Source organism: Lissotriton vulgaris, chromosome 8, assembly GCF_964263255.1.
Source record: "Lissotriton vulgaris chromosome 8, aLisVul1.2, whole genome shotgun sequence".
NCBI lineage: Eukaryota > Metazoa > Chordata > Amphibia > Caudata > Salamandridae > Lissotriton > Lissotriton vulgaris.
In genome coordinates, this window is record NC_141696.1 from 108,284,103 (window position 1) to 108,311,422 (window position 27,320).

Here is a 27,320-nt window from a genome sequence, read left to right on the forward strand (position 1 = left end):
ATAAGAGAACTCTTGCCTCCCTGTCCCTGATGGTCTTGGTAGGGAAGGTTCGACAAATCCTACAATCCTTTACAATGTAATTAGGATGTAGGCTGTAGATGCAGTCCTTGTGCTGGTCATCTACATGGACCCTCTTTTTATCACAGGTCCTGCAAGGCTTGAAGAGAGCTTTCTTTTCAGACATCCTGAAAGAACAATGAAAAAAACTGAGTGAGCACTCAGACTCCCTTCCACATGACGTGCGGTGAAAATCTGAGAACTGCCTCTACTGGGAAGGTTCTAGAGGGTGCTGACTTCTGATTGGTTGGAACTATTTTCAGTTCTTTTTACATAAGGAGGTAGATAGGCTACTAAGTTGTGGGCCTGTTTGGGCCTATAGGGCCCGATGTAGGTAAATCTACATTTACCACTTCATAAATACCGAATCATACCGAATAGGTATTTATGAAGTGGTAAATTAGAGGGGGGGAGATGTAGGTATTTCAGATTCGGTATTTACCGATTCTGTAAATACCGATTCGGTATCCCCCATTGCTTCCTATGGGCCTTGAAGCCCATAGGAATCAATGGGCATTACCAAATCGGTAATTACCGATTTGGTAATTACCGATTTGTGCAAGGGTGCAGGGGGTGTCACTTTGACACCCTCTAGCACCCCCAAAACAGGCATGTGAGCCATGTGGCACACAGACATGCCCTAAGGGCATGTCTGTCATGGCATAGGTGTGCATGCACACCTGGATTCGGTATTTTAACACCCAATTGGATTGGGTGTTAAAATACAGAATCTGAAGGGCCTGTGGGACAGAAAGTAGTCCCACCTACATCCCAAATTTAAAAATCGGTAAAATTACCGATACGGTATTTTTGCGATTCGGTAATTTTACCGAATCGGTAAAATACCGAATCGGACAAAAATAGGTCCCCTACATCTCAGTAGGCCAAATACCGGTCGGAAACGGCCGAAATCGGCCGTTTCTGACCGGTATTTGGTACCTACATCGGGCCCATAGTCTTGTCAGCCTACTACAGTTTTTACTAAGGCACTGCTATTGTATAATTGTTACCGTGGGACTCCAGCCTCGGCGACGGGGAATGATTCAGGCATGTGAATCTATGAAAGATACCCCAGTACTGGATAATTACGGTTTTATAGTTGGTACGATTTTTAAAGAATATTTGTAGCTTGCAAATATTGACACTTAGAAGAAATTTAACAGAAAACGAGTCATTGGTTTCCTATGGGAGAAAACTGAGTTAGCGGGGTCAGTGCTGGGCACCAAGATCCAGCCCTGGGATCTCTCCTGATAACCGGTAAGTATTTTAGTTTTCGTATTTCGGCTGATTTTAGACAAATGTTTTAAAGTTTCAAAACTACACACTAGGAAGAATTTCCAAGTGAAACCAGTCAATGTTACCCTATGGAAGAAAAGTGAGTTATCGGCTTTTCGGGTAAGTACTCCACTGGCAGAGTTACCGTTCTTGGCATAGACTCAGGGGTCTCCCAGGGTCAGGTAAGTACAATTGTTACACCCTCAGCAGCATATGGGCAGCCGGTGGCAGAGTGAGGTAGGCCCAATGTTATCCTATGGAAGGCAGGGGGCGCAGATTGGTGGCTGCTGGCTAGCAGGCCACGCGGCTGTGGGAGCTGGGCTCATGGTCACTTACTCGGGGGAAGTGAGATAGGATAGAGTTGCACTCCCAGGGGCACTCGGGCGGATGGGTGCAGTGTGCTTTTGAGCCGCCGGGTGCTCAATGTTATCCAAAGGGAAAGCTGGAAATTGAACAAAGGCTGCAGACTCTGGGACGAAGATTCTTCAGGTGCGACCGCTTCGAGGGGTAAGTTGGGAAGCTAGAGGAGGGGTGGGGACCCAGGAGTTGGGCACATAAGGCTGTGAGGCGCCGGGTGCAGGGGTGTCTCGGCGTCAGGAAATCTTACCCTCAGTGGGTCGGGGTGGGGTCCCTAGTTTGAGGCTGCAGGCGTCGTCAGTCGTCGAGGAGGGTCCTTCGGCACTGGACTGCGGGTCACAATCGCAAAGGGGACGTCTGTGGCGTTGGTTCACTCCAGCGCAGGCCAAGCTTGCAGAGTGTGCAGAGTTCGCGGTTCCGGGGTGATGCCAGGGCTTGTTACTTGCTTTGAGCAGTAACACTGCTCGTGGGAGACCCAGGTAGTCCGAGTCACAAGGCAGTCAGGTCCTCCGGGGTTTTTGAGGTTGCTGACCACTGGAGACGCCGGGGTTTAGGAGGAGCAGGTTCGAGGGTCGACAGGCCTATAGGGCTGGAGCCAAATCAGTTGGTGTCTTCCTTTTAGCAGTTGCATGGCAGGTCTTGTTTCTTGTTCTTTCTTATTTCAGAATCTGGATCCGAGGCAGGAAGGTTCAGGGTGCCCCTAAATGCACAAGTTACTTGTGTAACAATATATCTGTAAGAAATTAGTTAGTGATACATTCTTTACCTTCGAATATCCCCAGGTGTCAGGCTGGATCCGGAAAATTATTTCTGCTTAGCAGAAACTCTGCGCACCAGAAGGTGGCGTCTTGCGGTTCCACGTCAGTCACTGGCGTCAGTCACAGAGAGTACTTGGGCGCCACCCTTGCGCGCTGAAGTCAGTTCTGTACGCAACTATTCCGCGCCGAAACACAGAGCCATGCAAGAGACTGGCAAGTGTTGCATAAAACTAAGGCCCTAAAAGGGGGATGACCTTAACCCTAGTAACCAGTTCGCAGAATGGGGAGGATGGATGGGGCGGTAAAGAATAAATCACTTACTAATGTCTCTTACAGATATATTGTTACACAAGTAAGTAACTTGTGCATCTGAGAGACAGGTTAGTGATAAGACTCCTTGCCTTAGAGTAGATACTCCAGCAATACCAACCCCGGTGGTGGGTGTGCAAACAGGATTACAGCAGAAAGTCACGACGCACAGAACAGCCAAAGAAGCAATCTCTCCGGACCGGACTGTCAAGGCAGTAGTGCTTGGTAAACATGTGCAGCGAGGCCCACGTACCTGCCTGACAAATATCCTGCAGGGGGACACCGCGTTCCAAGGCAGTAATGGCTGCTGTTGCCCTGGTCGTATAGGCAGGCACCCCCCATAGGAGGTTCCTTCTTGGCCAAGGAGTAACATGCTTTGAAGCACATAAAAACCCACCAGGAGATGGTCGGTTTGTGCATCGCCCGACCTTTTTGGGGCCCTCATAGCCAAGCAAGGGTTGATCATCCACCCGGAACCGCTGTTTACGCTGCAAATAGAAGGCGAGCGCACCTTTTGGGTCCAGACGGTGGAGCCTCACCTCTTCCCTTGAAGGATGCGGAGGCGGAAAGAAGGTGGGAAAAGTGATGGTCTGCCTGATGTGGAAGGGTGTAACAACCTTTGGCAAAAAAGAAGGATGGGTCCTGAGAACCACCTTGTCCGGATGAACAGACAGGAAAGGATGTTTGGAAGAAAGAGCCTCAAGCTCACTCACTCACTCTCCTGGCAGAGATGATAGCTACCAGGAAAGCAGTCTTGAGAGTAAGAAGATGTAAGGGACAGTTATGAAGGGGCTCAAAGGGAGTGCACATCAGAAAAGTCAAGACAAGATTCAAGACCCACTGAGGCATTATGAAAGGCACAGGTGGAAACGTATGCGTAATGCCTTTAAGGAAACGGGGACTTGAAATGAGAAGGCTGATCTGGAAGCCTAGAAAGGCAGAGATGGACGAAAGATAACCTTTGATAGTGCCCAAAGCAGAGCCCTTCTGGGCCAAAGAGAGAAGGAACAGAAGAACCTCCGAAAGTAGGGCAGAAAGGGGATCCACAGTCTTAGCTGTGCACCATGCCACAAATCTGTTCCACCTACAGGCGTACACTGTTTTGGTGGAGGGATGGCTGGCTGCCAGAATGAAATCAAAGACTTCTGGAGGAAGATCGAAAAATGTCAATTGTCGCCGCTCAATCTCCAAGCATGGAGGTGGAGGCTGGACAGGTTCGGGTGGAGGACCGTTCCCTGCTGCTGCGACAGAAGATCCCCCGAAGAGGCATACGGATCGGGGTGGAGGGGGGGGGGGGGGGGGGGGGGGAGGGTCGATGCTCAAACTGAGTAACTCGGATGCCCAGTCCGTAGCCACAAGAATGACTTGGGCCCAGCTCCGTCTGATCTTCAGAACTCTGGGCATAAGTGGTATAGGCGGAGAGGCAATAAATAGAACGCAGCTCCACTCGCGACGGAAAGAGTTTCCGAGCGAGTGCCACCTTGGAAATTCCAACGCGCAGAACTGATGACATTGCGTGTTCTCTTCTGTGGCGAATAGATCTAACCAAGGCTCTCCCCACTGCAGAAAGAGACCTTGCGCCACGTCCGAGTTCAGACCCCATCTGTGATCCACCAAGCACCTGAGTTCGTCCGCCCTGGCATTCAGAGAACCTGCCAGGTGTTGAACCACCAAGGTAATGCCTTAATGTTCCAGCCATGTCCAGGGGCGCAGAGGCTTCTGACGTAGGGTCCACGACCCCACCCCGCCCTGTTTGTTGCAATACCACATGGCGGTGGTGTTGTCCGTGAACACCTGCACTACACTTCCCCGGACAGAGGGAAGGGATGCTTTCAGTGAAAGCCGGATCGCCCACAGCTCCAGAAGGTTTATATGGAGCCGGACTCTGCCGGAGACCAGAGGCCTCTGATCTTCGCCTCTCCCACGTGGCCTCCCCATCCCAGGAGGGACGCATCAGTCACCACTGTGCTCCAGTTGGGGAAAGGAGAGGGATCTGCCACTGACCCAAACTAGATTTGTGAGCCACCACTGCAACTGTCGTGCAGCACCCTCCGAGATCTGGATGTGATCGGACAGGTTGCCCTGATGCTGTGCCCACTGGAACTTCAGGTCCCACTGCTGAGCCTGCATGTGCCACCAGCAGGATGCAGGAGGCCATCAGGCCCAGAAGCCGTAGGGTCATGCTGACTGAAACCCGGGATAGAGGCTGAAAGAGCAGAATCATAGCCTGTACATCCTGGACTCGCTGCTCGGGAGGGTAGACCCGAAACGATGTCAAATCCTGAACCGCTCCGATGAAGGGGAGCTCGAGAGGGACTCCGATGCGACTTCAGCACATTGATGGAGAACCCCAGCAAGTGCAGGAGGTCGGCCGTAGTCTGGAGGTGGGTGACAACTGCGAGGGGCGAGCCCGCCTTTAACAACGAGTCATTGAGGTAGGGGAAGGCTGACACCCCTGACCTGTGCAGATGAGCTGCGACCACCGCCATAACCTTCGTGAACAACCAAGGGGCAGTGGTAAGGCCAAAGGGGAGCACGGCAAACTGAAAATGCTCCCAGCCCACCGTGAACCGCAGGTAGCGCCGGTGGGCCGGCAGGACAGGGATGTGGAAATAGGCGTCCTGCAAGTCAAACGCCTCCATCCAGTCTCTAGGGTCCAGGGCAGCCAGGACCTGAGCCGGAGTGAGCCTCTTGAACTTCTCCTTCCAGAGTAGGCGATTGACGTCCTGGGGTCCAAGATGGGGTGCAGGCCCCCCTTGTCCTTCTTGGGGACCAGGAAGTAGTGGGAGTAACAACCACTCCCTAACCGGGAAAACGATTGATGGCCCCATTGGCCAAGAGGGCCGTGACTTCCTGGCGGAGAAGAGCCAAATGATCCCCCGACATGCAGTGGTACCGAGGAGGCATGGCCGGAGGGGAGGACAGAAAGGGGAGCAAGTAACCGTGACAGATTATCTGCAGCACCCACTTGTCCGAGGTAATTGCGCACCAGTGGTGGAGGTGGTGACGTATCCTGCCATCCACCAGCGTGGGGTGTTCCCTGAAGCTCGGATTAGGAAGGCTTAGAGGCGGACGCAGCGGGGGTGGAGGTAGACTGACCCGCGCGCTGGTTTCCAGAACCACTCATGCGGAAGCCACGGCAACGCTGGGGCTGGTTCTGCACGGGCTTAGTGGAGGAGCGTGCTTGGGAGCCCTTACCCTGGCCACAAAAGGAACGAAACCCAGAGGTGGCAGGGGGCTTAGTGGAAAGACCCAAAGACTTGGCTGTAGGAAGGTGGCTACCCGACTATGGTTACCCCAGATTTTTAGCCTCGTGTTTAGCTGGTTTTCGACTTAGTTGGCCTGGTTCCCTGCTAATCAGGGCCCCAGGCTATCTGCTCTCTTTGTACAATGGATTCTATGTACCCTAGGTGCATAACTAAATTGGCTTGGGTCACCTTATCAGCCCCTGTACAGAGCACTATAGGTGCCCAGGGCATAGGTGCATCCAAGGCCTACCAGGGGCTGCAGCATATCTTTTGCCACCCCTGGCTGGCTATCCAAAATTGACACAACTGGCTGATCACTCAGCTGGGGCAAGGTGGTGTAATCACCCCTTGCTTAGATATAGTAGGCCTATATCTAAACCTATCTGGACACATATAAACCTATAAGCCACTCCTATGGCAGGCCTTAACAATCCTGGAGGCAGAGTGCTTGGTTTTATGTGAGATGGTGCTCTAGCATGAGCTGAGCCTGTCTGCAGCTGTCGGGACCAATTCCCTAAGCTGTTCCGGGATAATGCCATACCATATACTATTAAGTGCATTTTAATCCTCGCAGTTATATAGCAACTGGTTTGGCTTTATCAAAACATGTCGTGTAAGGTGTCATACGATTTGGAATACTACCCCCTCGCCAGTCCTGGCGACGGGGGTAGCATTCCACCCCTCTAGAGGGAGACGACATGTTACTTTGCTAAAACGCGGTTGATTTTAAAAAGCCTCAGATCCACAAAATGGATGCTTCTGCAACAGACACAAGTCTGACCTCCTGCTGCTGACCGAAACTCAGCAGAGGAGGCCTGGACAAAGGCTTTCCTGTCGCAGGGAGGTGTTACACTGAGGAAATATGAATTTTTATGATCAATTGTGTCCCCTATCTTAGACCCCAACGATTCCGTGTACGCGTTATAAGTACATGTATGTTCCCTCCACTTCCAGCTATGAAGACGCAAATGCATTTGCGTCCAACGTTAACCTGTCCTCTTTCAGATCCACCATGAATGGGTCAAATATTCCGTTCCTAAGTATGCCTTGCCAACGTCTTTATGTGGTGTACTTTACACGTTTTTCAGCTCTGGCGAAGTAGGCCCTGAATTCTGCCATCAAGCCTTTTCCTGCCTTCTGACTCTGAATGCCTAAGCCTGGGCCTGCATCTGTACCCGTGACCTTTGTCTCACTCCCTGCGCGGCTAGCGGTGCTTGGCTCGGCCTGTTGCCTGCCAAGACTGTATTCAGCCTTCAAGTTATCTGCTCCGCTCCTCGAAAAATACATTCCTGTCTAGTAGTTCAAGTAAACATCCTTCCAGCTGCAGAGCAAAGGGCCCGGCCTCACTGTCTCCGTGCAAGTAATTCATAGCTCCTGTTACCATGGTAGGCCCATGCCCCCTCGCATCTCATGCAGACACGTAGACGCTTATACACACACTCACAGTTAGTATAGAATAGCCTCTGCCCGAGAGACCTTTCCTTTCAGATAATATAGTTCCTTAAACACGAGATATTAGATATGATTTGGGATTAGGTTGATCTGACATCCCAGTCTTCTGTCTCCTCATGTAGGGCTAAATGTCAAGTCCCCTTCACCCTCCAGTTACACGTCAATCACACGTCATGCTGCTTGCGCGCCCATCTCTGCCATGTATTTCTGCTGACACTGCAGGATTCTCTTATGGATCCACCCACTTGTGACATCTCCTTAATGACGTTTCTAGTACACGCCTTCATGCACGCCTATTGTAACGCCTTTTCATTACGTATGTGTATTCTTATCTCTCCTCTCAGCTGTTACGCCTTCTGCATCTGCCTTTACTGTAATGCATTGACTATATATACTATTAACGGTCAATAAAGTATTGTCTGTCAGTCCCTTCCCGAACCTACGTGGTGACGGAATGGTATGCCACCTTGGTTCGAACCAATACCAATTCCTTTTTAAGGAATAAAACCACTTTTGAGAAACCTCAAATATCACGGATTTTGCCTCTTCTTTTTGACTGAGTTATTCTTATTGAATTTTACCGCATAAATTAAGTATAGGTAATTTAAATTTACCACATAATTGGCGCCCGAATAGGGACCCCTCCTCCATCTCACGCGCCGGAGGAGCGTTGCAGGCCTAGCCCCCTGCCACAGCCGGACGGACAACTACGCGTACCCGCAGGATTTCCTGTATCTCCCTCAGGCCAACGGAGGTGACTGAGGCTGCGATCAACACCCAGACGAGGCGGTGAGGAGTGCGGAGGATCCCGACCAGAGCCTAGCTGAGAGAGCAAGATCCGAGGTATACAGAGGCCCACCAGGTTCCGAAGTTCCGAAGTTTCTGCGCCACGAGTCGAGTCCGGTCCAGTCCAGTCCAGTTTCCGAGGCTTTCCGTTCCGTGCTTCCCGGTGAGTACCATTGCTGGGGACGCATCTAGACTTGCGCATTAATTTGTGCCGGTCAAGACGGGTTTGGGTACACAGACCTGGTCTGCACTGTTTAGCAGTGTATCTGTACTGTTTAGCAGTACATCCAGTATCATGTCGTTAGCTAGTTTTATTCTAATCATTGTTGTTCGTTTTATAATGTTTTAATGTGTTTTCAAAATGTCGTGGTATGAGTGATTGTTCGATTTTCATTACTGTGATTGTGTTAGTTGTGTTCATATCTAAGTAAGGATCAAGTAGCCTGAGTTTTAAGATGCTGTTATTCTCCAAATTAAGACAGATAAAAACGAGAAAAGGGATACTCGAGGAAGCCGTTCCCATTCCACCTAGGGACACTCCAGGGTACTTTGTGTACCACAAGCATGGCCTAGATGCCGTTTTATATCTCGATTTATGGGTGGACTACACCAAGGATCTAGCAGAGAATCAGAGATGGCCCGCTGCTGGGACATGGGATGCAGATTGCATCATGAGAGTAGAAGAAGCATTATGGAAAAAGAAAGCCAGACAGTCACAGAAAGATGCCATTGAATTATGGCGTAAAGAATCGCATAGAAAAGAAGAGAAAAGTAGAGAGGATTCAGACAAAGCCCGAGAAAACGTATTAGTTGAGGAAGGTATCCGAGTAAAAATAGAGCAAGTAGATAGACAACGAAACACCCTTAGGAATGGTATTAATCCACTTCTGACCGAGGGTTTACCTAAGGCCACCCCGGAAGTACCAAAAGATCTGCCGCCTCCAATACTCCCGACTAAAATGCATCATAAAACCGCGAAGGATATTTTCCTTTCTTCCTATCTAGACGATGTAGCTCCCGAATATGTTAATACTGCAGGCCCCGTACCGCCGCACACACTTCCTACTGGCGGCGCTCGACCCCGAGATAGTCAGCCCCCACCTCCGCGACAAGCTACTCCTCCTCCCGTCCCACCCCTTCCAGCCGTTCTTCCACCTCTTCCTGCACCTATTCTTCCTACTTTGCACCCAACGAATCCCTTCGGACCCGGCGCCTCAGGAGGCGCGTCCGGAGGGGCGGTAGGTTTCCAAACCCCACCACCAACACATAGGTGGACTTATAGGGATTTAGCACAACAACGTACACCTCAAGCAGCCGATTTTGACATATATAAAGAACGTCTTTCGGACTGTAGATATGATCCAGTACCCGGAAAAAATGACGACAGATTAATGCTCGCATCAGTACGACTAAGACGGGTTACCAACTTTTTATTGACACTACCTGGAATGGTTGATCATCTAGACAGAATATATCATTTTGTTCAAACAGGGGAAGGCCCTGAAAGTATTGGCCAGGCCATGGCTCACCAGAAAGTTGACACTCAAGCCAAGATATTACGTTTTTTTATAAACTGCCTAATAAGAGAACAAGATAGGCCGGGTGTAGACCCGGAGGAAATGAGAGCACTTAATAGATGGGGTCAGAATATAGCAGACGGGAACCACGATAAACAGAGTTGTATAAAAAACCTGTATCAAAGAATCAGAAGTGCAGTAATAAAAATACATGAAAAAAAGACAGTTAGAACCAGAAATAGAATCAGACAAGTTTGAATCCTCAGGGGAGGAGGACCCACCAGAAACGGCAACAGGACAAGCACAATTACCAGTTAGAGAAATGATAGCTTATGTAGGTAAAGGAAGACCCTATAATAATTCAATGCGTCCAGTACGTCCAGAAAGTAAAAGAATTTTTCAGGAAGCCATGTCTAATCCGAGAACGCCTGAACACCTATTCCAAGCCACTGATAACAGACTTCGAGAACGAATGGGGTACCATGTACTCGATTCTATGGACGAACAAGAACTAGCTAGGTCAGCAGTACAATGGGCTGACAATCCTGAGAAATATAGTGATGATGCGTTAGCACACACATTTTTGAATATGACACCAAGCGAACAGCGTTTAGCTGGTACATACATGATACAACACCTACTCCTATTGTATAGAAGCCAACACACTGATCCAGGTCCCCTGCCTGATATATTAGCAGAACTACTCATGAATAAATGGAGGTCTAGGTATCGATCTAATTAAAGTAATTCTAGAACAACGGCACAGATATAGTGCCTTCCTATGTCCACAGCCTGATTCAACACACTCCATGGAAAGAAAAATGTATTACATAGACAGACAGAATCCGTTACGAGAAGTGCACCCAGTCCAGAATGCTGATAATATGCTTAGACGCGTGTTTGTGTACACGCCTATAACTAAAATAGAATTATTGGAAATGAAAAAATTAGTACCTAGCCATGACAAAGATCCAGCAGGTTTTCATCGTGAAATAAAAGACATGTTACTCATGGGTGATTACACTTATCCTGACCTTATGAAAATATTGAAAGTACTACTGCCTGCTGGTATTTACGAGAAACTCAAAGAAAAAGAATGGGAAGTGGGAAATGCAAAGATAGATTGGGCTGCATTGGAAAACGAAGAAAATACCCGAATTCCAGGCCTAGGGCTTGGAGACAAAGTTAAAGCGTTACCAGGATTGTTAGTACAAGTATTGCCACGTTTATTAAGTACGAAAAAGGAAGACTGGGGTGCAATCTCAGCCTGTAAACAGAAACCCGATGAAGACACTAGTGATTTTTATTCCCGATTTGAAAAATGTTTTGGTATTAACAGCGGCCTGAAAGCAAGTAGCGAATCATATCCACATCTTTTTGTAACAAAATTAGTCGAGAATTCACTGCCCCAGGTTAAGAACAGAGTACTAAAGGTTGAGAGTACTTGGCAAGCTAATACCCCTTCACAAATGTTGCAAATGTTACAGTACCACCAGAATAGAATTAGAGAAGAGCAAGAACACGAACAAAGACGTATGAAAGACACGAAAATGAAAATGTTAGTTGCTCAGTCAGTTCCAGCTGACGGTCATAAAAAGGGTACGACCCAGCCCAGTAATTCGACGGCTCCTGTAAAAGGGGTGTGTAACTATTGTAAACAGCCAGGTCATTATATAAACGATTGTGCAGTTCTGAAACACAATATCTCCACGGGTAAGACCAAGGAGAGACCACGTCCGCCTAGACAAGATCAAGCCCAACAACAAGTACCCCAGAATATACAGAATATACAGCCTATGCCAGCTTCACAACAGACCGTAGCAGTACCACAGCCACAGCCTATTGCCGCAACACAAAACACGACACAACAGATGTACCAGTATGCACAAAACGACTACCCCGATTACCAGCGATACACATGAAACAGCCTAGAGAGGGAGGTTTGCTTGCCTCTTATTGAGGTTCCTGTAGATCAAGAGGGTCCTTATGTACATAGTCAAGTATTAGGGAAAGACAGAAAGTTTCTAATTGATACAGGGGCAAGCAGAACAACGATTAGTCACGATGAGGTCCCAGGGGCACCCCTCTCAGGCTCACAGAATGTTTCCCTTGGATTTTCAGGAAAACCTATTATTAACGAAGTATCACAACCTGTTCCTCTTGCAGTTGGTCCTCTGACACGGACTACAGATTTATTGCTTACAAAATCATGCCCAGAAAACTTGCTAGGTATAAAGACACTGAAAGCTCTAGGAGCTATAATATGCTGTTCTCCGGAAGGAGTACGATTATTCTTGCGAGATTTTAAAGGTCACTATGTATTGAGAGACATGGATCACCGGTTACAGAATGTCCCTGCACATTTGTGGGCACAAGGCCCCACTGATGTAGGTTGTATGCACATTACACCATATCGAGTCACACTCAAAGCAGGAGTGGTATTACCACGAATTCGGCAAAACAAGTTACCCCCAGATGCTGTAGTGGCTTTACTGAAAATCATTGACGAGCTCATTGCACAAGGAGTGGTCGTAGAGACCGACTCTAATGTATGTAATTTTCCTATCATTCCAGTTCTTAAACGTACTGATCCAAATGCACCACCAGTTTATCGATTAGTTATTGATCTGCGCGAATTGAATAAATGCATTGTACCACAGTACCCCGTGGTTCCAGATATCTCTTCATTACTGACAGCTATTGATCCAGAAGCAGCGTTCTTTACTGTAATTGACCTCAAGAACGCCTTCTTTAGCGTTCCAATCGATCCGGAAAGCCAATACTTGTTCGGATTCTGTTTAAATGGACGAAGTTTCAAATTTGCACGCGCACCTCAAGGATTCACAGAAAGCCCCAGCATCTATAGCCAAGCACTGAAAAGACAACTTGACAGTATCCACATGCCTGTTAACACCGCCCTACTTCAGTATGTCGATGATCTGCTGATCACCGCCCGAAGCGAACCAGAATGTGAAAAAGCATCACTGACGGTTTTGAATTTTCTGGCTGACAAGGGACACAAGGTATCCCCCTCGAAGCTGCAATTCTGTGTTCAGCAAGTTGTGTACCTTGGTCACTTGCTGTATAAAGTGGGGAGACAGCTCACACCTGATCGCATACAGTTAATTGTAAACATGTCACCACCCAAGACACAAAAGGAGGTGCGGGCCTTTATAGGCCTCACTTCGTACTGTAGACAATGGATTCCCCAATATGCATTTCTAGCAAAACCACTCATTCAGTTGACGACTCAGGAGGCAGCGACATCGACTGTCCTCCCTTGGACTCAAGAACATACACAAGCTTTTGAAGACTTAAAGAAAGCCTTATGTCAAGCACCAGTTTTAGCAACACCATGTTACAGTAAGCCTTTTACACTTTTTGTCACAGAACGTGAAGGCACTGCCTTGTCAGTGCTCACTCAGGAACAAGCAGGTTCACACAAACCGTGTGCTTACTTCTGTAGCATATTAGATCCAGTAGCCCAGGCTCTGCCTGCGTGCTTGAAATCAGTTGCAGCGACAGCTTTAGCAATCAGACAAAGCGATTCCATAGTGTTAGGACATCAATTGACAGTGCAAGTTCCACATTCTGTGGAAGTTCTTTTAAACCGTACACAGACCCAACACTTGACTATAGCAAGACTGACAGGTTATGAATTGACATTGTTTCAGCCACACATAGAAATCAGACGCTGTAGTACGTTAAATCCTGCCACACTTTTGCCATTAAGTGGCGTAGACCCATTGTCACATGATTGTTTTGAAGTCATTACTATTACGACGAAACCCAGACAAGACTTGACAGACGTTCCATTACCAGATCCAGACCTGACACTTTATGTGGATGGTTCATGTATGAGAACAAGTACAGGTGAATTAGTGGCCGCCTACGCAGTCACGACAGACACCGAAGTTATTGAAACCAATTGCATAGACACCTTGTCAGCTCAAGCCGCAGAGCTCATCGCTCTGACACATGCCTGTATTCAAGCCAAAAATAAGAAAGTTAACATATACACCGATTCACGTTATGCATTCGGAGTCGTTCACGACTTCGGAGTCCTCTGGCGAGAGAGAGGTTACTTAACTTCTCACGGTGCCAACATTCAACACGGTCCCCTCATTCAAGCCCTGTTAGATGCAATACATCTGCCTACTGCAATATCTATCATGAAGTGTAAAGCACATACAAAAGTCACCGATATCATTTCCCAGGGTAACGACCTGGCAGATCGAACAGCTAAGCAAACTGCCCAGAATCGAACTCATGTATCTGACGTGACAAAGACAATAGTTCCGACATTGACACATTGCATGACAGTCAGGGATCCCGCACATGATGTAATTGACATACAGACACATGCTACACCAGATGAAATCAAGAAATGGACTGAATTAGGAGGGATCCAAACAGATCAGGGATGGATGACGAAGGGAAAATCCACATGGTTTCTCCCCGACTCTATGGTTCAAGTCATTATTAACACGATACATAGTCCAGTACACCTAGGAGAAATAGCCATGCTAGATAGTATTCAACACATATGGTTCAATAAAAACTTACGAGCAGCAGCCAAACAGAAAGTGCGTACTTGCATGATTTGTTGTCAGTTCAATCCAGGTAAAAGCATTCCCGTAGAGCAAGGTGGATTTCAGCCTCCCGATCACCCTTTTGAAGTCCTCCAGATGGATTATGTTATGTTATGTTATGTTATTAACTTTTTATATAGCGCGCAGATGCCGCAGCCAAGAGGCGTCCCGGCGCTTTGGAGATAGAAGACATAACACAACATTGATGACCAAGCACAGTGCTATACAGCAGAGAATAAATGGGTTTTTAATTGTTTCCTGAACTGAAACAAGTCGTGGATGGAACGAAGTGAAGCAGGCAAAGAGTTCCATAGAGTAGCCGCCATCACCGAAAAAGAGCGTCCACCCATTCTGGACTTTTTAAAACGAGGAACAATGGCCAAATTAGACCCTGCTGACCGAAGAGCTCTTGCGGGGACATAGTGGAGGATGGTCTGGGAGAGAATGGGGGGGGAGGCCAAGTTGAGAATTTTAAAAGTGAGGCACAAAGCCTTGAACTTAATTCTTTGGCCAAATGGGAGCCAGTGAAGGTCACGGATAGTACTACGAGCTGAAACAAATTTGGGAAGGCCGACCAGCATCCTAGCCGCCGAATTTTGTACCCGCTGAAGACGGGCAAGCTCAGCTTGGTTAACACCCAGAAACAGAGAACTGGCATAGTCCAATCTGGTCAACACCAGAGCTTGGACGATGATCTGCCTGGTGTCCGCGTCAAAAAATTTAAAAATAGGCCGTAGGCTTTGTAGAGCGCCGAAGCAGGTTCCTGCAACCCGTTTAGTGTGGGGGATAAAAGACAATTGATTGTCAAGCCAGACGCCCAAGTTTCTGACTTCGGTTACAGGAGTAGGGACAGGACCCAATTCAGAAGGCCACCATTGGTCTCCCCAGAGCTCGCAGTCTCTGCCGAAGAGAATAACCTCCGTCTTGGTGGCATTGAGTTGTAGGCGATTGTTCGCCATCCAGCCGGCGACCGCTTTGAGGGCTGCCTGAAAGGTGGAGGCGTTCATATTAGAATCGCCATTGAGTGACACCGCCAATTGTGTGTCATCGGCGTATGACACTATTGTAAGCCCAAAGCTAGCGGCTACCTGCGCCAGCGGAGCAACATACAAGTTAAAAAGGGTGGGGCTGAGGGCCGAGCCCTGAGGCACTCCCTGCAAAATGGGGCGAGGGGCGGAGATATAGGGAGGAGTAGAAACTTTAAAGGTTCGACCCGTAAGAAATGATCGAAACCATTCAAGCGCCTGTTCTCCGACTCCTGCCTCAGCGAGGCGATATAAAAGGATGTGGTGGGAGACCGTGTCAAACGCGGCACTTAGATCCAATAGGATCAGTGCCGCCGTCTGACCTTGGTCAAGTATGTTCCTGATGTGTTCCACCACCGCCAAAATAGCAGTCTCGGTACTATGACCGGCTCGAAACCCATTCTGGGAGTTATCCAGTATGTTTGCTTCTTGCAGGTGGAGGGATAAGATCTTATTAGCGTGAGCTTCAGCTATTTTAGCCATCCAAGGGAGGAGGGAAATAGGACGGTAGTGCTCCGATTTGGAAGGGTCAAGAGACGTTTTTTTTAAGATTGGTAAAATAGTGGCCCGCTTCCAAGCAGTGGGAACACTACCAGTTCTGAAGGAAAGATTTATTAGGTTCTGCATCGCCGGATAACAGCAATCTGCGAACTCACGAAATTGCATGGGTCTCATCGGGTCCTCCGGAGAACCTGATTTAACTTTGACCGTCAGATTTAGGAACTCCTCTTGAGTGGGACCTGGAATGACTAATAAGGGTTTAGAAACCGGAGGGGCACTGGTAGTTTCACTAACAAAAGGCGTAGTAAACGACCTATATATGGCTTCCACTTTTTCGACGAAAAATGAGGCCAGATCTTCACAATGCGTCATAGAAGCAGTGAACGTGGAGGCGGTTCTTTTGTTAGTGAGATCCTTACATACCCTGAAAATGGTTTTAGTAGGATTCATACTGCTTTTTATTTCTTGTGAGTAAAAAGCAGCCCTGGCTGAACATATGGCCTTATGATATGTCCTGATGCAAGATCTATAGGTTGCTTTAAGATCATTGTCATAATCCAGATGGAACGTTGTCGAGGATTCAAATATTTCCTTGTAGTCGTATGTGCACTCTCCCGATGGACAGAAGCATATCCAGTCCCAGATTACACTGCTCCGACCACTGCCAAGCAGCTGGTTCGTGAATTCTTCCCACGGTATGGTTTGCCCCGTATCGTGTACTCAGATAACGGTCAGCCATTCTCATCCGAGCTTGTGAAACACATTACACTCCTGTTAGGCTACCAGTGGAAATTCCACTGTGTCCGGCATCCCGAGGCAGCAGGTCTCGTGGAGCGTCATAATCAGACTCTGAAAATCCGACTTTCTAAAATCTGCAGGGAGAAAGGCGTTGACTGGATAGTAGCTTTGCCAGTTGCCCTTTTTTATATGAGGATGGTAGCGCATTCTCGAACCGGGCTATCGCCGTATGAGGTGGTCTTTGGTAGGCCACCAAATATGTGGGGGACGCCTATACCGCGTAAAATCACAGATGTTGACTATTATGCTGACAGATTACCTTGCTTCCTTGATGTCTGCACTACAATCTTGTCGTTCACAGGTAACTGCAGCCTTTCCCGACAACACCGAGGTGAAGCCCCATGAAGTGGTTCCCGGGGATTTTGTTTTTGTTCGCAATTTTGATCGAAGAAGTCCGCTGGAGCCCCGCTGGCAAACTCCGAAATTGGTTCTTCTGACGACGAGGACCGCCGTGAAGGTTGAGGGCAGAAAAGGGTGGCTGCACTCAAGCCACGTTAAGAAGTTTCACGGACTCCCTTCGGACTTGGACTCTAAGCCCTGCCCTCCTCCACAGACTGACTCAAAACTCCCCCTGGTTGGGAAGACCGCCTCCGAGGAATATAGACTGAAACTACGGTCTAGCAAGTCAGACAGTTTAATTGTTTAAGTCCTCCCCTAGGTGAATCGGTTAAATTAGTCTCTGACATGTATCCCCTAGACCGAAATAGAGAGAGAGATAGACAGATACAGCTCAAGAAACGTGCATATTGTAAATCACTTCGTAGTCACTGTATAGTGACATTATTGATTATGTTTTTTCTGAGTCTGCTGATTATTGCTGCCAGTATATTATTGCATATATATTACCCTATTTTCAAGCGTGCACATTCTGCTTTCAACGTTACTGCTGAACATTCTTTTAGCGAATTACCTCCGCATGAATTGTCTTACAGACTTGCGCTGCGCAACAACACATTCATTAGTATGTTACATCACTCCCATCTGACCAACAACGCTACAAATTGTTGGATATGTGGCCGACTCCCTCCCTACCAGAAATACAAGGGAGTTCTGCCCCTCTTTCCGTACCCGTTCACACACAATGGTTCATGTGGTGCATGGTTTAGACTGATTAATTCTTTAGATTCTGATACTATAATTTATGAAGGAAATTGGGTTTGGGGAAACCTGAACTTAGTTTTACTTAAAGCCTGCTACCCTAACAAGGAGGGACTACCCACAAGGACAGGAACCGATCTCGAAAATGAAGTATATGGATTAGGTAACTTTACCATTAACCTCATGATTTTGAATGTCTAATCCGAAGCTGCACCCGTCTTGCCTGCTATGTCAGTATTACCAGTCACAGGTGAATTATGTGTCAGAAAGAATGGTTCAGTACACTTAGGTCATAGTAAATGTACTACTGTGGTCGAATTCAGTGATCAAGGCAAGTCTACATTCAGAGCTACTCGTCATTCCTACTTCATTTGTGGTCATACCGCATATATACGCTTACCTCTAGATTGGGATGGTACCTGTTACATTGCATTCCTTCTGCCACCTGTTTTCCTAGCCCCTCCTGACTATCACAGAAATACCAATCTAGTAAACAATAGACTTCGGAGAGATCTCCCGATTGTCGATTACACTGAAACGGCATGGGAGCAATACACAGACTTCAATAAAGGCTTCTTTCCCTACTTAGGTGCGGTCTTTAATAGTAAACTGATACGCAAATTAACTAGAACCCTCGAAGCAGTAGTGAATGAAACTACTTCTGCCCTAGGCAACTTAACAGAGGAGCAGTCCGCTATGCGGGTTGTTGTTCTTCAAAATCGTCTCGTCCTTGACATCATCCTGGCCGATAGGGGCGGAGCCAGTAAGGTCATCGGGTCGAGTTGCTGTGTTTTCATTCCAGAAAACGCGCCATCAGTATATAAAGCCATTACCCGTCTTCATAAGATTGCTAGTTTGATACACCAGAATCCAGGCACCTGGACTTGGTCCGGTTGGTTCTGGACAACGTTGACCGCCTGGGGATGGAAGGTCCTATCCTTCCTAGGCATTGCCCTTCTCATAGTATTCAGTTGCTGCCTATGTCTGCAATGTGGGCCAGCGATTTGCGGCCTGTGTGCCACATCATGTATTCCACATTCGAGTTCCCAGTCAAAACGCCATAAGAAGAAAGAAGAGCAAATGATGTTACGTGAACAGATTGATCGATTCATGAGGATCGATATATCATGCAGGGTCTGTAGGGGACAAGGAGGGAATGAGGAAATATGAATTTTTATGATCAATTGTGTCCCCTATCTTAGACCCCAACGATTCCGTGTACGCGTTATAAGTACATGTATGTTCCCTCCACTTCCAGCTATGAAGACGCAAATACATTTGCGTCCAACGTTAACCTGTCCTCTTTCAGATCCACCATGAATGGGTCAAATATTCCGTTCCTAAGTATGCCTTGCCAACGTCTTTATGTGGTGTACTTTACACGTTTTTCAGCTCTGGCGAAGTAGGCCCTGAATTCTGCCATCGAGCCTTTTCCTGCCTTCTGACTCTGAATGCCTCAGCCTGGGCCTGCATCTGTACCCGTGACCTTTGTCTCACTCCCTGCGCGGCTAGCGGTGCTTGGCTCGGCCTGTTGCCTGCCAAGACTGTATTCAGCCTTCAAGTTATCTGCTCCGCTCCTCGAAAAATACATTCCTGTCTAGTAGTTCAAGTAAACATCCTTCCAGCTGCAGAGCAAAGGGCCCGGCCTCACTGTCTCCGTGCAAGTAATTCATAGCTCCTGTTACCATGGTAGGCCCATGCCCCCTCGCATCTCATGCAGACACGTAGACGCTTATACACACACTCACAGTTAGTATAGAATAGCCTCTGCCCGAGAGACCTTTCCTTTCAGATAATATAGTTCCTTAAACACGAGATATTAGATATGATTTGGGATTAGGTTGATCTGACATCCCAGTCTTCTGTCTCCTCATGTAGGGCTAAATGTCAAGTCCCCTTCACCCTCCAGTTACACGTCAATCACACGTCATGCTGCTTGCGCGCCCATCTCTGCCATGTATTTCTGCTGACACTGCAGGATTCTCTTATGGATCCACCCACTTGTGACATCTCCTTAATGACGTTTCTAGTACACGCCTTCATGCACGCCTATTGTAACGCCTTTTCATTACGTATGTGTATTCTTATCTCTCCTCTCAGCTGTTACGCCTTCTGCATCTGCCTTTACTGTAATGCATTGACTATATATACTATTAACTGTCAATAAAGTATTGTCTGTCAGTCCCTTCCCGAACCTACGTGGTGACGGAATGGTATGCCACCTTGGTTCGAACCAATACCAATTCCTTTTTAAGGAATAAAACCCCTTTTGAGAAACCTCAAATATCACGGATTTTGCCTCTTCTTTTTGACTGAGTTATTCTTATTGAATTTTACCGCATAAATTAAGTATAGGTAATTTAAATTTACCACAACACCACCCCAGACAGGAGATCGTGGATTGTAGCAGGGAGGTTTGAAAGAAACCAGACAATGCCTGGGGAGAACAAGGCTGCCCCTTGCATAATCCGGCCAAACCGGTTCTGGGGCACACCAGCCCCAGTCCCAGCGCGGCCTGGATCAAAGGGAAAGGGGTGTATCCACCCCCTTCCTGGGTCCCACCCATAGGAGGGGACCTAGCAGGTAATCCAGCCCCCTAGATTGGTATAAGAATGGGAGCAGTGCCAACGCACTCAGATTATCCTGATGAAACATTTGAAACTAAACTCTGGACCCTTCGACATCCTACTCGACGTAGAAGACTGAAGAATCTCCCTTGTGGTCAAGGAGTGACCACCCTGTGCAAACAGGCACCATCCAGCACCTCGACGTCTGCTTTGTTGCAGTTCCCGCCGGAACTCGAGCGACAGATCGACGAGATCAAGCTTGCCTGCCTTCTTACAGCCCGATCCACAGTCCCTGCAGAGCTAAGACACGTGGAGGCGACCAGAAGCGTGGGGCACGCCATCTTGAAAAGACCACGAGACGCTGACTGTGCTGCCCACGAGTGACCCTCGAAGCTGTACACCGGGGTTTGAGAAGCCCCAACCCTGAGCCACTCTTGCACCGAAGCTCACCCCTCTACACTCGACGAGTGCTGCGTGGGGCCCTTCTGCTTTCTTTGGCTCAACGCGTTGGCCCGGTCACTTGCCAGCTGGCTTGTGGCCCCTGTACCAACGAAAACCGAAATACGACTTGTGATTCTGGCTGCTCCAGACTTGCACCCGCTCCTCTGAAAAGGAGCACCCGCTCTGACCCTCCTGGTCAGAGTGAGAAGCAATCTTCCAATCCCGCGTGGATTGCTCTTGCCAAGTGTTGTTTGCTCCGATCTTTAAGCCGACAGCGCCGACGGTGAGAGCCTGCGTGGGACAGCTCGTGACCCGCTCCTGGACGTCGCAGATGCCCCAGAGCCCACGTGGCAGCAGAGAGAAGCTCCTCGACAACCACCTGATTGCTCCCGACATTGCCTGGTTCCGTCCTGGTTCCACCCTGGTCACTGCTGAGTGACCCAGACTCTGTCCCCTCTGCTTTCAGGTACTTTACTACTCTGATCCACCCTTGGATCACACCGGACACTTCTCCTTCACATCGCCTGCATCATCTTCAGCTTCAAGCACCAACAACCTGCGTGACTAAACCAGACGCCACTTCGACCCTATGCACCCGCTTCCTGTGGGTGAGGTAACTCCGCAACTCCGGTGTTCCCACACTGGTACACACCTCTAGGGTCTGTGGCTAAAGTTTTGTCCTGCTAGGTCCCGCGGGCTTTTCCCGACTTCAGCATTGCTTGTCCCGACAGCTCAAAGAGATTCCCTAGGCCCTAGGCCTAACCACTGTTCGATTGGTATCTCTTATACCACTTTCTTAATATATGGTTTGAGCGGCCACCTGCCCTCATCCATAATTGTGCAACTTTCATATGTTATACTGTGCTTTTGATTTAACGCTTGTGCCCCTTTGCTCATAAAGAGTACTGGGGATTATTTTAGTAATACACATATATTTTTATAATATATACTTGTGTAGTGTCCTTTCATTTGATATTACAGGATTGTGATTCGTAAAACAGCTCGCTTAACACAACCTCTTGAGTTTAGCCTCTTGAGTTTAGTCCATGCTACCCCTAGGATAGCTTGTCTATAAGGTTGACTTACAACCAGACACCATAAGGGATTGTTTGGACTGATACAAGGTGGTTCCAGAATTGGAAACATCATATCAGGCCAACTTCTCACATTGGCCGTGGCGCACGAGTCTTTAAAGCGCTCCAGGGCAATGTCCGCCTTGTCGCCAAAGAGACAAGAGCCATCAAAGGGCATGTCCATGAGTGAGCTCTGGACATTGGGTGAGAACCCAGTGGAACGCAACGAGGCGTGGCGCCGCAACGCCACCATCGTGGAAATCGCCCTGGCCAACTAATCAGTGCCCAAACCACACCTGATGGCAAACTTCGCCGCATTCTTGCCCTCCGTAATCGCTTGGGAAAGGACAGCCTGGACCTCCTCCCAGCACTGAAGCAGAACCTCTGTGAACCGAATTCCCACACTGCGTGGGAGTAACGGCCCAATAAGCAGGTGGTATTAACCGGCCTCAACCTTAAACTTGTCATATTGGTCCAGCCTCTCAGATTCCTTATCCGGCGGAGCAGAGGGTAAGGCACTCTACGATGTCGAGGCCTGAATGACCAGGCTCTCAGGTGTGGGGTGAGTGGTCAAGAAGGCGGGATCACCAGGCGCCGGGTGAGGACGCCTAGCGACGTTTTTATCCACTGGGGCCCCCCGAGCCGGCCGCAACAAAGTACCCAAGAGGACTTCAGTAAGGGCCTCATTAAACAGGAGCAGAGGCTCCGAAGACGTAGACGCCATCTGGAGCACCTCCTTAAGGAGGTTGGTCTTAAGGGCCACCGTAGGGAGATCGAGAGCCTCCGCGGCTCAATGCAGCACCATAGTATAGGAAGCGCCTTCGTTCATAGTAGACGGAGGTGAGGCAAACCCCGGGTCAGAAGACACATCAATTCACCCGCATCTTGAAGGTCATCCACCCAATCCTGCTTGAAGTCACACTGCCGCGCAAGGGGGTCCTCAGAGGCGTCCCAGTCCTCGTCCGGCTCCGGGGTAGAACGAGCCGGCGAGGGGGTCAGCGGCACCGGAAGTGGCACAGGTACCGGCGCCAGCCTGAGCCGCGCCGGAGCCGCATCCCAATGTGGATCCCAGGCCGGAACAAAATGGTCCTGGAACTAAGGCAGGGATGGAACAAACTGCACCCAGTGTGGCGCCTGTTGCGGAGCCAGGGGCGGCGCTGGAGCCGGAGCCAGCGGTGCTGCACCTTGAGGCGACGGGGCCAGACCACAGGGCGCTGGATCCAGTGGCTCCGGGGCTGGCGCCAGAGGTGGTCCGCCAGGCCAACCGGATCAGGACACGAGACTGCGGGCCCACAGGGGGGAGCCCGAGGCCTTAAGAGGCAGTCCCTGGCAGCAAGAAACTCTTGCAACTTTTCGGCAGTCGCCAAATGACCTGGGTAGAGCGGGTAGGCTGCGGGACTCACAGGCGGCTGGAGGAGCCGCAAGGGCAGAGCCCCTGTCCCCCACGTCCGCCTCCGGGGAGCGACGAGGGGACGTCAGAGCAAAAGCGTTTCTACGACTTCTTTTTATGGCATCGCTTATTCGAATCTGAAGCTGAAGACTTAGAGTCCGAGGAGCGACGGCCCCTAGACCCAGACTGGCGGTGAGAGGCGTGCCGGACCTCCAGCAACTTCCGGCGCCGCTCCTGTAATGTATGGCAGGGCAGTGTGTAGGCATGGCACACATGTGCCATGTCGACTGTTTAGTTTTGTGCAAAGACACTCAGCCTGCCAAAGCAGTGTATGGGTGTCAGGGTACAGGGCCCATGAGGGTGGCACCGTAAGTGCTGCAGCCCTTGAGGGTCTTCTCGGGTCACAGTGCCCTGGGTACCTAGGGTACCATTTACCAGGGGCGGACCTGTGGCCAGAGATGCCAATTGGGTTTAGGCTTTAGTGTACTTTCTAGGGAAGGAACACAGGCCCTGGGTACCTGATTGGCAGGGACCCAGGGGAATTCAAGGAACATGGCATCAGGTATCAGGCAAAAAGTGGGGGGGTTACTGCAACCGAAACCCACTTCCTTACAGTTGATGAGAATGACTGAGGGGGCCAAATGACTGACTGGGGACATAGCACTGATGGGTCACTAGCATTAAAAGGGTTAGTGGGTTATTGTGGTCTGAGGGGTTCGACCCAGGTATCAAGGGCAGAATGTATAGGCACGACACATGTGCTTGAACTACCCAGGTTGCGTTATGAAAGGGACGGGGTAGACCGTATAATTCTTCAAAAAATGCACAGTTTCTAAACGTGGACAGATGGCTATGGGAGCTTACTGGCTAATCTAGCTAGGTTTTCCTAACCTACTGCGCTGGCAACCTCTGCCTACGCATGTAGCACAAGAGCACACTTTTGGGGATTTGTTCCGATTGCAATGTAGTTTTATTTTTGTTCCTTTTAATGAGACCTTTGAGACCAAACTGAGCACGCTCTGGGAAATTGTGCCATGTTATTGGAGCGTAGCCCTGTTAACCTATCGATGTTGTAGTGGGTGGATGGGGGTAGGAGGCGGGGTAAGGGGGGAATGTTATACCATGCATGCACTGTTGGGGGATGCATGCCGTGGGTGGGGAGGGGGGGGATGTTACAGAGCCCAAAACAGTTTTTCAAGATAGCGATAGGATTGCTTTCACACACTGTGGCCGCGAGGCTCAACATGAAGGCACACAGGTTTACACGGAGACTGTTTTATGCATTACATCTCGCCCTCCTCCGCCTTCTGCTTTTTGCTTCTTTCGTGGCCTGTGAATGGGCGCCCAAACACATTCGCTTCAGAGCCACAGGGTTTAGCAGCAACAGTCTCAGCGAGCCGCGAACGTGGGACCCGCAGAGGCGGGTCAAGAGGCCAATCCACCTCCACCCCTGCCACCACTGCCTCCAAACCTTCCTAGTCTGGTTTTTCAGGCCCATCAAACACCAGTGGGCGGCAGGATTTGCCATGACCTCCCCTACTGGCACACCATCACTTTGAACAATTAGGTTTTACAGATGGTCCAAAGGGGCTACTCCCTCTCCTTCGAGACTATTCCTCCAGCCATGCTACTCCAATACCACCACCAAGAGTTATTCAGCAGGAACCGTGTGGATGGGCAGAAAGAGCATCTCTGGAGGTCAGAGATGGGAAGGTGATCAAAATTATTTGAGCCACACTAATGTGGCATTAATTATAATCCAAGCATAGCAGGTAGCAAGCAAAATATCTCATGGTACAAGAAATCACAAGTAAAGCTATATGATAAAGCAAATGAACTTCGGAGTGCTCTTTGGATGAACCAGATGTGAGTTCACTGCGTATGCCAAGGTAGAGAAAAAGGAAAAAAATCATGGTAAGCTAAGCAACAGAGCATCAAGCACTCTTAGCACAGACACTTTAGCAGCATCAGAGGAGCATGACTGAATGGGGCTGAAATATAAGAATCGAAAATGTGAACTCAATTGCTCTAATTGAGAGGATTTTAAATAAGCCATACAATTAAAAGCTGTGTAAGGGAAAGTGATTGAGGGAGTAATTCACAACAGGACTTTAAGCCAAGGAATGTAAATACTCAGGTGCTTGTATAACTTGTGCTTGTACGCAAATCACCACAAGAGCAGAAACAAAGCACATAAAAAAGCTAAAATAGTGGTTGAACCTTGTAGGAAAGATCTCCTTTTTCTTCCAAAAGTTCGTCAATCTTTCGCTCATTCTGGCTCTTGTCCGTCTTTAACCCTTGGCACTGCTTCTGAGTGTCACGAAGCCGAATCAACAAGCTGCAGGAAACAGAAGAACAGAGAAAGAAGGGGATAGAGTGATGAGAAACTATCTCAAAATATTCAGCAAGTGAAAATAACAGAAGTGTGCAGCACTATGGCTAGGATCTTGGTGAAAAAAAGGAGGTTGCGAAAAGGATTGACAGTCATGTGAAGGTAACTTCAGAAGTTGTGTTTCCATATGCTTTTCAGATTAAACGAGAAAGGCACTCATGTGTAATCCTAGTTTGGTATGTAAGAAAATATCCTTTCAAGTCAAACAATTACCATCACACATTGAGATTTGAAGGCTTGTTTTATTTTCTCAAGGACAAACTAATCACACATACAGCCATGAGACTAATAGCGTTGGGTGGTTCATTGCAGATAGGGGCACATTCAAACTGTTTTTATTCAGCATGGATAACTCTAACCGCTTAGTTATAGTGCCATATTGCCTTGTACATAAACATGATCCAATCTCAGGCCTTGGGAACAATTCTCACTTCATTGGTGGCAGTGGGACACAACCATACCATGCTTTCCATTTCATCATAGCGCCTTATAAATAAACGAACAAGTTACTTACCTTCGGTAACGATATATCTGTAAGAAATATCAGTAGCGATAAATCCCTCACATTAGAATTACCCCCAGGTGTAAAGACTGGATCCGGAAAGTTTGTCAGCAGTACCCCTGCTAGTCGGAAGGCGACGACGTGCGGCTCAGTGTCCGTCGTGGTCGCCGGGATGACGACACGGCAGCTACTTGGACGCCGCCCTTGCGCGCGGACATCAGTTCTACACACTACTTTATGTGCCAGAAAACGCAGAGCCATGAGATACTGACCACTGGTGCCTTTAAAGTAGGGCCCAGAAAGGGATGACCTTAACCCTAGAAATCAGGTCGCAGAACGGGGAGGATGGGTGGGGCGGTAAGGAATATATCACTACTAATGTTTCTTACAGATATATTGTTATCGAAGGTAACTTGTTCATCTGAACGAAACATACTGATAGATTCTTTACCTCGGAATAGATATCCCAAGCAACACCAACCCTGGTGGTGGGTCTGCAAACCAAGATCACACCAGGAAGTCTCGGAGAACAGAATGGCCAAAGAAGCGGTCTCTCCAGACTGGACTGTGAAGGCACTAATGCTTAGTAAAAGTGTGCAGCGAGGCCCACATAGCTGCCTGACATGTCTTGCAGGCGGACACCACGTCCCAATGCTGTAGTGGCTGCAGTCGCCCTGGTGGAATGGGCCCCAACGGAGCTTCCTTTTTAGCCATAGAATAACAGGCTTTAGTACACAAGACGACCCACCAGGAGATAGTCCACTTGTGTACAGCCCTACCTTTTTTGGTCCCAACGTAGAGCTGGTAATCAACCCAGAACTGTTGTGTTCGAGCAAAACGAGAGCGCACGTTTTGATACCAAATGGCGGAGCCTCTCTTCTGCTCTAGAAGGATGCGGAAAGAAGGTGGGCAAAGTGATGGTCCGCCTGATGTGAAAAGCAGTGACAACCTTTGGCAGAAAGGATGACGTGTCCGGAGTGTAATCTAGTCCGGATGGACAGACCGAAAAGGAGGCATACAAGCAAGAGCTTGGAGCTGACTCACTCTCCAGGCAGAGGCGATGGCAACCAGGAAAGCAGTCTTCAAGGTCAAAAGACGAAGAGGACAATTGTGCAGAGGCTCAAAAGGAGCGCACAATAGATATGGAAGAACTATATTCAAGTCCCACTGTAGCATTACGAA

At 48.6% G+C, this 27,320-nt stretch overlaps 1 protein-coding gene across 1 annotated transcript in view; it reads right to left on the bottom strand.

The window, feature by feature from the left end:
- Positions 1-27,320, bottom strand: part of NUMA1 (nuclear mitotic apparatus protein 1) — a 739,614-nt gene that overhangs the window by 434,192 nt on the left and 278,102 nt on the right. The window contains exon 11 of the mRNA XM_086936049.1: positions 25,465-25,582. Coding sequence (XP_086792175.1) covers positions 25,465-25,582 — 118 coding nt within the window. The remainder of the gene's footprint in view (positions 1-25,464; positions 25,583-27,320) is intronic.